The 13,126-nt window shown below is 56.1% G+C and overlaps 1 protein-coding gene across 1 annotated transcript in view; it reads right to left on the reverse strand.

The window, feature by feature from the left end:
* GRIK5 (glutamate ionotropic receptor kainate type subunit 5) overlaps window positions 1-13,126 on the reverse strand; it is a 50,601-nt gene that overhangs the window by 35,297 nt on the left and 2,178 nt on the right. Inside the window, 9 exon segments of the mRNA XM_037516663.2 lie at window positions 53-157; window positions 483-635; window positions 2,375-2,536; window positions 2,619-2,672; window positions 4,262-4,440; window positions 6,963-7,128; window positions 7,231-7,328; window positions 9,483-9,647; window positions 9,950-10,078. Coding sequence (XP_037372560.2) covers window positions 53-157; window positions 483-635; window positions 2,375-2,536; window positions 2,619-2,672; window positions 4,262-4,440; window positions 6,963-7,128; window positions 7,231-7,328; window positions 9,483-9,647; window positions 9,950-10,028 — 1,161 coding nt within the window. The 5' untranslated portion in view covers window positions 10,029-10,078.

The raw sequence follows: 13,126 nt of genomic DNA on the forward strand, positions 1-13,126 counted from the left end.
GCCCCACGGCCCACCCCCACGGTCAGCCTCTGCCTTTTCCTGGACAGCTCACCTCGCGGTGGCCCTGCCGGGACTTCTCCAGGATGCGCAGGGTATAGTTGGTCCTCTGCCCTTTGCTGTTGAATTCGACCCGCCCGGTCAGCCCATCATACTCTACCTAGCAGGGTGGGAGGTGGGCAGAGGGAGGGGTGGCAGGGGCCCAGGGGAAGGAGGCAGAGGCGGAGGGGATGAGAGAGAGGGAGAGGGGCCAGGAAGGACCACAGTTAAAGAGGGGAGGTGCGACAAAGCCGTGGAAGGGGCAGCATAGACAGGGAGGAGGGAGCAGGAGGAGAAAGAGCAGAGAGGAGGAGGCCGAGAAACATGGGAAGCAGCGGGGGCAGTTGGAAGAGGGAGGAAAGAGCAGAGGGGCCGCAGAGTGGACACAGTGAGTGCCCCCAGAAAGGGCTATCCTACCCCCTCTGCCCTGCCCGCTCCCGGCTCACCATGCGCAGGTAGTTCATGAGGCTGGTCCCATGGGGCCAAATGTTGGCCGAGGTACAGGCCAGTGGCTTCACGCCGATCTCCTGGCTGCGGTTCAGCTCCCGAACGGCGCTCACCACCACGTGCACGGCGTCAAACATCAGGGCAGCCGACAGCTGGGGTGGGGACCCGAGGGGGGCGCGGGATGGCAAAGAGGCAGCCGAGTCAGGGGAGCCCCAAATCGCTACTCCTAAGCCCTCTGACATTTCCTCTACAAAGTTTTGCAGATCAAGGACTTTGTAGATCAAGGACCAGGAGGGTCCTTGGCTGGGGAACATGGACAACAGGTAGGGGGTGTGCAGCTATCCCCCACTCCGTGGTCACGTGTCTCTTTGGAGAAGGACATGACTGAAAGGGTATCCCTGGAAGGCCAGCAGTGTCACCTCATCCTGGGGGGTGGAACCTAGGAAGCTAGTTATGCATGACTGATGCAGATGGGGAGGAGCCACAGCCCCAAGCGGCTACGGGCACTTTTATGTGGGTGGGTTTGGACTCAGGTGTCTGCCATCTCTGCACAGGGTCGATGTGGAGTCTGGGAGGTAGAGACCAGCCTGGGGGACCAGCCAGACCATTGTGAGACCAGCCTGGAGGAGCAGGTGGCTCAGAGCTGGAAGGCCAGGTGCCCACCTCTCAACCTTGCTTTCCTCCCCTGTGAACTGAGGGTAACAGGAAACTGCCTGTGAATGCCTGGGGAGGGATCAAGCAGACAATGTCCATAGAAGCCTACAGCAGCACCCGCTCCCCCATCACCAAATCATTGCTCAAATGTCCACTCGGTTATAAAACCCCAGAATATAAGAAGTGGTAAACTGGGGATGTCCCTGGTGGCAGAGGGGTTAAAGACAGCGCTATCAAGCTATCGCCAGTCACTGCAGCATGAGTTTGATCCCCGGCCAGGGAGCTACCCTCATGGCACAGCAGACCTCTCCTGTCTCATCCCCTGCTCCCCTCAGCAGTGTATTTCAGTAGATTCTCCTGTTCTGTTCCCTACTCTGTCACTGGTGAATCTTCTCACCGCCCCCACCTCTGGCCTGTACCCCAGTTCTTTCACACAAAAATAAATAAATCTTTTAAAAAATGTGGGTCACTCCCCACCATAAAGCCCCCTTCCCATGGTGAGTGCTCCACTCCCCACAGGCTGTGCCTGAGATGCTGGTGTCTGTGCGCACGTGTCTGTGTCTTGGCTGCAGGAGTGTGAGGTTTGAGAGTGAACTGTGTAGGTAGGTGCGGCCATGCGCACAGATGTGCCTGACGGGGTGTGGGTGTGCATCCCAGCAGTGTGACTCTGTGCTTCTTGTTGGTGTGCATCCTGGGGAGTGTCTTGGTGACTTGGTACATGACTAGGTGTCTGTGAGCAAATACACATAAATATGCTTGCGTTTATCCACCATCTATTACTGGACACCTACTATGAGTCAGGCTGTTTTAGGTGCTGGGAGGACAAAAGTGAACAAAACAGACAGAAACCCCTGCCCTCAGGGACCTCACAACCTGTGTATTTGCATCTACAGTGACACAAAATCAGAGCAAGCCACATGGCAATTAGATGAGCAAAGACAGGTGCTGTGGAGAACAGAACGACACAGAACGGGGCAAAATAGTGGGGTTTCCTGCTTTTTAAATGGAACCAAGGAAGGTTTTACAATTGAAGGGACATAATTTGAGCAGTGATGAGGGAGTGAGTGGCTAGTTCTCTGGGGTTGTATGTACAAAACGGCAGGAAGAGTCAGTACAAAGGCCCTGAGGTGCACATGGGCTGGGGCAGCAGAGGTGCAGAGAGGAAGCCCCAGGGCATGTACTTGGAAAGTGAGGATCCTGGGGGCCATGTGACCGAAGTGTGCACTTGTGTGCTCACCGCGGGGCCTGGGTAGGTGCTGGCTTCGCAGTTCTCCCTCCAGGACATGTTGAGGCTGCGCACAAACTCGGGGTAGAAGGGGTGAGAGGTGTTGAACATGGAGAAGCCCAGGATGTTGGAGGAGTCCTCCACAATGCCGTCCAGATGCAGGATGGGGAAGTCCTGGGGCCGAGGAGAGGGGGTGAGGCCTGGGGCCATGGGGGCAGACACTGCGGAGGGACTTGGGGTAGGAGGGAGTACCCACCATGGTGGTGAGGATGTACTTGTAAAACGCTGAGGTCATTCCCAGCTCCGAGGCCTGGAGGACACGAGGAAGGAGAGGTGGCGGTGACCCACAGGCAGAAACAGGGAGAAATTGAGAGAGGAAGAGATATTTAGAGCAGGTCTGGCAAGAAGACACCCTGTGGGAAACAAAGTCACCCAGAGACAGGGACACAGGGAGCAGGAGACCTGGGGAGCAGAGGGAGACTCAGTTCCTACCAGGCACCGCAATTGACTGGTGCTCCATTAGGGTGGGATGAATATTTTGTTGGTGGAGAGAATGGCGCCCTTGAAGTCCCTTGTTAGTATACCTTCTGGAGGTGAAGGCTGCCTCAGAAACAGGGCGGTGGTGGGAGAGGGTAACCCAAACCCCTATGCTACCCCTACACCAAGTACAGGTTGATGATGCATAAGACAGCCTGGTCAGGGGCCTCCCTGGTGGCCTAGGGGTTAAAGTCTCAGCGCTGTCAAGCTATCGACATGGCACAGCAGACCTCTCTTGTATCGCCTGCGGTTGCCATCAGGAATGTATTTCAGTAGATCTGCCTATTCTGCTCCCCTCTCTGTCTCTGGGGAGTCCTCTTACACCCTGCACCTCTGGCCTGTACCCCAGTTCTTGTATGCATCAATCAATCAATCAATCAATCAATCAATCTTTAAAAAATAAAGGCACTTTGCAACAAAAGGTCACCCAGTGGATGCTCAGGTTTCAGGATCTGAGGCCCCTTCTCAGCTCTCAAGGAGAGCTAAGCTGGAAAACCTTGCTGGGAGTGCCCAGGCCTGTCCAGGTAAGGCCATCTGAACACTGAAGATGCCAGGCCACACTGCCCGACTGTTGTCATGTAGGCTCACAGCCCTTTCCACGGTAGGCACATGCAGGCCCAAGAGCAAAGTGACCCCGACAGGGGCCGGGACACAGCCCAGGCCTGCCTGCCTCCCATGTCTGAAATCTTTTCTCTAAGCCTCAAGAACCCTGAGGATTCTGTCCCCACTTTCTCCCGTGAGCTTCGATCAGCAGTGACATATGGTTTTAATTAGAAAAAAAAAAAAAAGTGGACAAAAATAAATATTACAGATTAAATTATGAGGAAAAATTAAGGGCAGGGCAGCCATGAATGATTAATGAACGCAGATCACCAGTGGACACATGTGGTGCTGTGCCCGGGGGAAGGTCCTACTGCTGGTTCCCCTGGGTGCCCTTGAGCCAGTCCGTCCCCCCCGAACCCCAGCTTCCTCATCTACACAATGATCATCACGCTTGCCCTGCAAATGGGGTGATAGTCAAATTAAAGAATTCATGCGGAGGCCCTCAAAGGGGAGCGCACCGGCACTCAAGGAAAGAACATGGCACTGTCCCACAGAGGCTGGCATTTACCTGCGCGGCACTGCCACTGACACTTGGCCTGCCATTCCCTGTTGACCGGCAGAGCAACCCACCAAGGGAGCAAATATTCAGGAGAGGGGGCCCAGTGGGCAACCAGGAATCAGCTGAGACAAACTTCGTGACTGTCTCCTGCTTGTAGAAAATGGGTCCCCAAAACCCCGGTGACTACTGAGGGCCTTGCTCTGTCACCCTGTTTCTGCCCCTGACCCTGCAGAGAGTCAGCATGGGGTGGGTGCACCCACCTTACGGAGGATGAGGTGGGAGATGGACGCATTGGCGTCAATGATGATGGTGGACACCTTGTCATCTCGGATCTCCTTGAGCAGCGGCGTGGGGTCGCGGCTGTCGTCCAGCATCCTTACCGACAGTGTCTCCTTGGAGATGAGGAAGCCTCGAACCAGTTCCTCCAATCGCAGCAGACCTGAGGGAGTGGCAGGGGCCCAGTGAGAAGCCCTGTGTGGGCCAGCACGTGGGGTGGAGACTTCTTTGTCCTCCCCAACACAGGAACTGAGGGGGAGACCAGGGCATGCTCAGGAGATGGCACTCTCGGGTGTGCCATGGCACACCCTGGCCAGGGGTGCTTCTGAATTCAACCACCAAGCCACACCTTCCCCGAGAACATAGACTCCCGTCTCTTACCACCTTGGTGCCCTCCCGGGATCTCATGTAACATGTGCAGTGCTACACTCTGCTCTCTGCTCGCCTGCCCTGGTCAGCGAACCAACTCCAGACAGTTGCTTGAGCCAAACTCAGGATGGCAGCCTGGCTTCCTCTCTCACTGCCTTGCCCAGCCCACCTAGACTCTACCTTCAAAACACATTGAACACCATGGCACCATCCAGCAGCCCTGGCCCAAGACACTGGCATCTCTTGACTGTTTCAACAGCCACATTTATCCCAAAGGGTCTGTTCCCCACAAAGCAGCCAGAAAGATGTAAGGCAGATCCTCTTCTCCTCTGCCCCAAACCCTCCAAAGGCTTCTCATTGGGTCAGAGTGAAGGCTAGGTCCTCACAGCCTCCACAGCCCCTCTGGACCTGTTGACGCCCGAGTTACCTGGCTGACCTCTCCTTTCCTCCACTTGGCTCCAGTCTCCTATTGTCTTATGCTCCCTCTGCCTGGAATGCTCTTCTCCCAGAGCCACACATGGTTCCCTCCTTCTCCCTCAGCTCTATACTCAAATGTCACCCTTTCTATAAGGCCCAAGCCCAGCCTCAGTTCCATTTTAAGTTGCATCCCCGTATCCTGCACTCCACCCCCTGTACCCTCATCTTTTTGGGCATAGAGCTGACTCTGCCTACTTCTGTTCACTTCCTAGCTCCTCCCTCTGGAATGCAGATTTGACAAGGGTATAGCCCCCTCCTGACCCAGGTGCTGCAGGGTCCCCGACATCAGGGGTGATGGATGGCACCAAGCAGGCACTCAGTAAACACCCCTTAAATGGGGACCTTCTCCTCAAGGTAACTGAGTGTGGCCCTCCTGTCCCTTCTCTCAAGCTCCATGCCCACAAACCCACCAGCCCACCCGATGTCTCCGCTAGAAAGTCCCAAAGACCGGGCCTCCCTGGTGGTGCAGCAGTTGAGCGCTGGGTTGCGAGGCTGCCTGCAGCCTCTGCAACGCCGGTTTGATCCCCTGAGGGTGCCACATGGAGCACAGACCTCTCCAGCCGCCTGCTGCTCCCCTCAGCAGTGTATTTTGTCAGTCTGCCTGCTCTGCTCTCCGCTCTTACTCTGGTGAATCTTCTCACCCTCCCGTGCTTCTGACTGTACCCAGTGCTTGTATAAATAAATAAATAAATAAATAAATAAATAAATAAAAGTTCCAAAGACCCAAGGTGTGCCCCAGAACTGACTTTTCCCTCCTCCTTAAGCAGAACCTGGTTGCCAACCATGACCCTCTGCCCTTCCCTACTCAAAGCAGAACCTGGTTGCCAACCATGACCCTCTGCCCTTCCCTACTCAAATCCTGCAGGGTCTCTGCACTCCACTGCCACCACCTGAGCCCTACCCACACCACCTCTTGCCACCTCTGGCTGGTGGCCCTGCCACATCTTGGGTCACTCTGCAGTGCATTCCCGACAAGGCTCTTCCTGCACACATGTGGCACCATGCCCCTTGCCCCACCCTTTGTGGGGACCTTCATCACCTTCAAGATGAAACACAAGACCCCTGTGGTCACACTCCGGCCACTGCGTCCCCTGAGTTTCTCAAAAGGACCCCGGCCCCGCCATGCCTTCCTCCCTACCCTTCAGTCCAGCTTAGATGTCCCTTTCTCAGGGATGCAGGCTCCGAACCTCCCAGACTAAGTAGGGTCCCACCTGTGTGTGCTCCAATGCCCCCACACACCTCCTGACAGACAGATCACAAAAAGTCACAACTGCTCAGCTGCTGTGTCCTCCACTGGCCCTGGATTCAAGAGGTTGGGGACCACGCCTCGCGCTGTCCCAGCAGAGGGCCTCACCCTAGCAGGTGTGTAGTCACGATCTGTTGGAGGTCTCTTTGGGGAGGTGGGGGGGGGGCGGGATCTGTAAAGGCAGACGTCTGGGTTCCTGAAGGGGGACAGGATGGTGGGGATGACCATGTGGCTGTGTGGGACACTAGATCTCTTGGAGCATGGGAATTAGAAAACAAAGGATCCAGGGGCCTCCCTGGTAGCACAGGGATTAAAGTCGCAGCGCTACCAAACTATTGCCAGCCACTGCCGCCCGAGTTCGATCCCCAGCCTGGGAGCTGACCCACATGGCACAGCAGACCTCTCCTGTCTTGCCAAATGCTCCCCTCAGCAGTGTATTTCAGTAGATCCACCTGTTCTGCTCCCCACTCGGTCTCTGGTGAATCCTCTCACCAACCCTGTACCTCTGGCCTACACCCCAGCTCTTGTATGCATGAATAAATAAATCTTTAAAAAAAAAACAAAAAATAAAGCTTCCAGTTCTCCTCCCTCACACTCGGCCTTGGCGCAGATGAGGCTGGCAGAGGGGTAGTTGAAGGACTTGAGGATTCGGGACACGGCCAGGCTGACGTCCTCGTTGCTGGGGTACAGACTGACAGATGCGAAGCGAAGGTACTGAAGGCGGGGCGTCTCCTCGGGACCCACTTTGACGTGGGGGATCTGGACAGAGAAGAAGCCTTGGCTTCTCTCCTGCTCCCTCCTTCCCACCCCCCTCCTTCCAGGCACCCATGCCACCCTGCCCCACCCAGGATCCCACCTCACCTCCTTCTCCCCACAGATATGGCTCACAGTGGAGGCAGATGCAGGGCTGGAGGAGGGCCCCAGGACAGACACGACCCCCTTGGGCAGGATCTGACACACTGTGATGGGAGGGAAAGATGGCAGAGTCAAGGAACTCCTCATATAGACACCCTGGCCCAGGACAGGATCCACCTCTGGGCCCAGAGGCCTAGACCCTGGCCCACCGCAGGAGGGATACAAGGCAGAGAGGTGTGGGAGCAACAGCAACAGAGGAGAGGTGAGCTCAATGGGGAAACAGAGGAAGGGAAGAACCAGAGACATCTGAGGTCTCTGTCTGTCTGCAAATCCAGGGCCCAGTTCTTCAGCCTTGTCTTTCTCAATCTTTTTAACCACACTGCAACCTAGGGTGCACCCAACATCCCTCTGCCCTGAGCCCACAGCTGAGGCTCCACTATACTCAAACTCATTCTCCTGTCACATTCACCTGCTCCTCTTCCTTCCACTTTGTCTGCCTTGAAAATGTGCGTTCTCAAAATGGGAAAGTGCAAGCATCTGTGGGGCAGCCCAGTGCCTGTTCTTATGGTAGAAACTGCCTTCCCCCAAGGTTCCCAGGATTGATGGGGACCCGACCCAGGATCACAGAATCACCTTCTCTTGGTTACAGTGCTTGGCTCAGAGATGGAAATGGGCTCAAACCAGACCAACGAGAGGCTTCCCCATGCCTTTCACCATTATTTCTAAGTTTGCTAAACTGGTGAGATGTAATTTTTCAGCTGTTGGGGCCATCCTGCCACCAGATGGGGAGGATGGAAATGAAGCCACCTTAGAGGAAAGCAGGACCCAGGAATGAAGGTAGGAATCCTAGAACATCATTTGAACACCTGGATCCAGCCATGCCTGAAATAATCTTAGGATATCATTTCACTGCCTAGACCCTGCATGCCTGAAATCAGTTCTGAGAACTTTCAGTGACATGAAGTGATAAGTTCTTTCCCCTTAAGACAGCCTCAATTGAGTTTTTGCCACATCCAACCACAGGCATCGTAAACAAATGCCTCATTTTCCTCTAAACTTGTTCCTTCTGTGCCTTCTATGTTGGGTATGGCCCCACCATTGACACAGACCAAATACCTAGAAATGGCCTTTGCCATCAGTCTTTGTCCCAACAACCAATTAGTCATCAAGTCCTGTTTCTTTTGTCCTCAGATTTTTCACATCTGTTCCCTTCTCTCCAGCCTCTCCCGTGATCTGCTTTGGGGCTCTCAACTCAGGCATGCACCATCTCCCTCACTGATCACCCAAATCTAACCCCCAGATTCACTCTCCAGAAGTTCAGTTCCCTGGAATAACCCAGTGACAGTGGGTTATGGGTGAAAGCAGTACCTCTCAGTGTGCCACTCTGCCCAGCTTCACCTCCCACTCTCACTGCCCAATCATATTACACCTCAGAAGTCTCTCATGATCCCTCAAAACATGTTCTGAGACCAAGTGGTCAGGATGGGCACAACTTTATAAGCTGTTCTTTGGCTCCAAATACCCCATCACGCTGCCCCAGTTCTAGAAGACAGACACTTGCCTGAAACACCATGTGCCTCCCCGCCCTTCATCCCCAGCTTGCCCCAGTTTGCACTCTGGACCACACCAGTCAAAAAAAAAAAAAAGGCCAGGAAATATAATATACTGTTCTCCCTGTCATGAGCAGAAACATACATGACCAAGATAAAGGCTCTGATAAGGCCTGCAGGAAAGAAATCTGTCTAAACCACATTGACGACAGCCTCTCCCAAGGGCTACGAGCCCAGCACTTCTGCTTGAGGGACACCTACTCACATCTATTCATTCTGTCAGTATTCAACAAATACTTCTGTAGCCAGCTCTGTGGCTGGTCATGTCCTACTCTTTCTATACTCTGCTCACTCTCCAAAGCACCGCTTCAGTTTTGCCCTCTCCAGATGACCCTCAGAGCCCCTGAGACCCACCTGGCATCACTGACCGGGCCCCTCCTTACTCAGCTCAGGGGGCCAGTGCCCCCAGTTAACTGGGAATCTTCTCTTTCAAATGAGGCCCTGAGCTTCTCCAGGGCGGGCCTGGGGCTGGTGCTCCCCCACCTTCCACGCCTACCAGCCCCACCTCTGGGAAGGAAAAGGCAGGGCAGACATGAAACGAGGGGCAGAGGGGGCTAGAAGAAGACAAGGTGAGCTGAGGGGGCAGAGGATGGACCGAGGACCACCACCCTGCCCTGCCTCACCCCACACCCCTGTGGCCCTGCTCACTGGTGTCTGTGGTCTCGTACTGGCTGTCCCGCTGCAGCTCAAAAATGTCTACTTCCACGCGGGCCTTGGCCGGGACCTCGATGATCCCGTTGATCTGCTCCCGAGCCAGGGCCAGGGCCAGACGCTCACCGCGGCCACACACCGTCTGGTCGTCCAGGATTGCAGCTGAGGGGACACAAGGGTTGGGGACCAGACTCCTGGGTGTCCTGAGGGAGGAGGAACTGGGGTCCTGGACTCTGAGATGGGGGTAGGGATGGGGGTGATGTGTCTAGACTCCCAATACCAGGCTGGCAAGGCCTAGGGGTCTGGACTCCTCGGGGCTGTTGCTCTTTTGCTGCTGAGGAAAGTTGACAGGCCCAGGTGCCTGGGTCCTGAGGGACTGGCATGCTGGGTTGCCAAAGAAGAGCCCCATGGGAGGCCGATGGGAGGGTCTCTGAGCGGGTGGGCAGGGGGTGGTGGGGCCTCACCCATGCGCAGTGATGAGAGCACCTGGCAGCTGGGGCTGACGAAGGCAACAATCAGCAGCAGCAGCAGCTCAGCCGGCATCTTCCTCCCCTCCTCATGGGGACGCAGCTGCCGCGGCCCCCACTCGCCACCTACAGGGAGACCCCCGGCCCACAGGGAGAATGCTGATGTGGGGACCTCTGAGCCCCCTGGGAAGGCGACTGGGCGGGGAGCTGCCCACAGATGCTGTGACATTGTTGATGAGCTCTGTAGGGTCTGGTGTGTCTGCCCACATCAGAAGCAGACCTGCCAAGGGCCTTGCCAGGAGGGAAGCTCAGGTCCTGAGGAACACCACAGGGAGGAGCTCAGGGCACTCAGGCACTGAGTGGGAGACGTGCTGCATAGGATGCTCAGAAACCCAAGTGGGGGGAGGCATCCTTTCAGGTAAAAGCTAATTCCAGGGACCAGCCCCACCCCAGGAGGAAACCAGGAAGTGCCACCCCCCACCCAGTCCCACCCCTGTCTCTGGGCAGGCAGCTGTTACTAGGCAACAGAAACCGGCTGGAGAGGATGCTGGTGGTTGCTAGGCAACCCCATCCCAGGCCTCACTTGCCACCTTCCTGCCATCCCTGGTTCCCACAATCCCACGGGGAGGGAGGTCTGGACATCCGGGGTCTGGAAGGGACAGTATCCGGCAGTTAGGAAACTTGGGGAGACAGAGAGAGCCACGCACACATACAGGCAGATGTATGAACCCAAGACAGTTAAGGGGGATGAAAAAAATGATAATAATGAGAAGGGGGAAGAGACAGAAAGAGGAACAGGGATTAAAGAGGGGAGGCTATGAAAAAACTTGGGAAAGAAAGAAGGGAAAATGGGCAGCAATAGAAGCAAACAAACAGAAAGATGGTAAGAACACAGGAAAATGGGGGGAGAAATGGAGAGGAGAGTTACAGGAAGGTAGGGAGAAGATGAGGAGCAAGACAGAGGGAAGAGACAGGAAGATATGGGGGCTTGGGTGTGGGGAGAGAAAGAGCAGTGCAGGCAGAAGAGACCCAGAAGCAGGAAAGACACAAACAGAAGAGAAAGGGGATGTTGGGGAGATACAGAGAGCTGGCCGGGAACAGTGAAGAAGGCAGGGAGTGAACCCTGTCTACTCGAAGTGGGTGCCAGATTGCGACCCCCATCCTGTTCTGGGGGGCTAGAGATTGGGGGAAACAATATACCTTGGCTCCCCACCACTGCTCCATCCCCAGAGAGTTAATTCCGAGGGGTGCCCCAGCCCTCTGCAGTGGGCAGCCCCTCTGCTCACTGGCAAGGATGAGTTTGTCCAGATGTGCACCGCCAGCCCTGACTGAGGCCTCGCCCCAAGACAGCGACCCCGGGGTTACTATGGGAGAGCAGAGTGCTGTGAGATGAGCTTGGGTGTCTCTCCACGGAAGGAGGTTTGGGCCGGTGAGCAGGCAGGGGAGGGCAGACACGGCAACACTTCACACTGGCCCTCCTGGCCAGAAAAACCTGAACACCAGGACAGGGGGGACGGATTAGTCCCTGCTCAGCCCTGACTCCCATGTGACCTTGAGCAAGTCTCTGTCTCTGCCTCTGGGAAAGACAGGCTGGGGGTGGGAAGGCATCTGGACAGGCTGGGGACTGAGGACTGTAATTTGGATGGAAGGTGAAGGCTTGTCAAGGGTGAGGGAGCAAGGAACGCTGGGAGATCCGGAAGAATTCACAGAGGGAGGGGTAAGGAGGACAGGGCTCAGAAAGAGACGGGGTGAGGGGGTCACCCTGTGACACTAGGGACTTCTGGGGGGCAAAACAGGTAGCAGAGGCTAGAGGACAGAAAGACCAAGGGACAGAGAGGGGCAGAAAGGCAGGGACCCACAGGTGGCAGGCAGACTTGGGTGGAAGCAGGAGGGACAGAGAGGAGGAATAGGGCTGGGGGGCAGCAGATGGACAGAGATACAGGAAAGCACAGACAGAAAGGCAAACAGACCAAAAGAAAGTGAGACTACAGGGGAGAGAAGGACACACAGACCCCACCTGGAAGTGTCTGCCTCACCAAAGGGGTCAGAGACGGAAAGGTGGGAGAGAGGAGGGGCAGGGCTGACCTGAGCCCCCCAGGCCAAGCCATATAAAGGCAGAAGCACAGCAGCCCACTGCCAGGGAGGCCCTGCCAGGAGAGGGAGACAGACAAGTGGGCAAGGGAGAAAGATCCAGAGCACAGAGACAGAAGGCACAGGGGGCAAGAGCAGGCAAGAGGACAGAGGGCCAAAACAATGACATGTATAAGAACTGGGGGGGCGGGGGGGGTTCGAGGGGGGGTCTGTGGAATGTGGAAAAAACTTTGCAAAGAAAGAGGGCCAGCCAGAAAGAGCAAAGTGGGGAGGAAAAGCATCAGAGCCACGCAGCAGACCCAGAAGAGAGAAGGGCTCTAGGGGAGGAGGTGAGATTGCTGGAGGACTCAGACTAGAAGAGAGGGCGGTGAGAGCGAGAGAGGGAAACTGAGGCGTGGACCTGGAGGGGCACAGGCAGGGACCACGCAAGCACTCCCATACTCACATAAGGGACACTCAGGGTCTCATGGCGGGGAGACCCCAGAGTCCAGAAGCCCCAGGGCCGGGGTGGGATGGGAACTAAGGGCCAGGAACATAAGTGGGAGGCAGCTTGGGAAGGGAGACCACCAAGGGAAAGACAGAGAGGCTCCCCCCCTCACCCCCACCCCCCACCCCGGACCTCCAGCGGCTAAGGCGGGAGGGGCGGAGGAAGCTGGTCCCAGAGTGGATCTGGAGGAAAGTGGAAGAGGCAGAGAAGGAAGCCAGATTCCACGTCCCGAGCTCAGGGAGGCAGGTGAGCAGGGGGACCGGCAGGGCACTGTGGACAGAGAAGTGAGAGGGCCGGACCTGGCACTGGAGCCTCCAAAACAGAGGAGACGGGAATTTCGAGAGAGATGGCCAGACACACCAAGGAAGGGCTAGGCTGACAGCAAAGAAGAGAGAAGTTGGACAGAGTCAGAGCGACACATGGAAGGCGATTATTCAGAAATGGAAAGACATTTCCAGGAGGGAGAGACTGGAGGGGATGGGGATGGGTCTGAGCGGCTGGGCAGAGAGGAAGAGGCTCAAAGGCAATTGCAGAGAGACAGAGACTGAGACCAGGGGCGAGCTGGCTGGAGAAAACAGGGGCGGTGACCTGCTGGG

The sequence above is a fragment of the Talpa occidentalis genome, unplaced genomic scaffold, assembly GCF_014898055.3.
Source record: "Talpa occidentalis isolate TD23 unplaced genomic scaffold, MPIMG_talOcc4v2.1 talOcc4.17, whole genome shotgun sequence".
Lineage (NCBI taxonomy): Eukaryota > Metazoa > Chordata > Mammalia > Eulipotyphla > Talpidae > Talpa > Talpa occidentalis.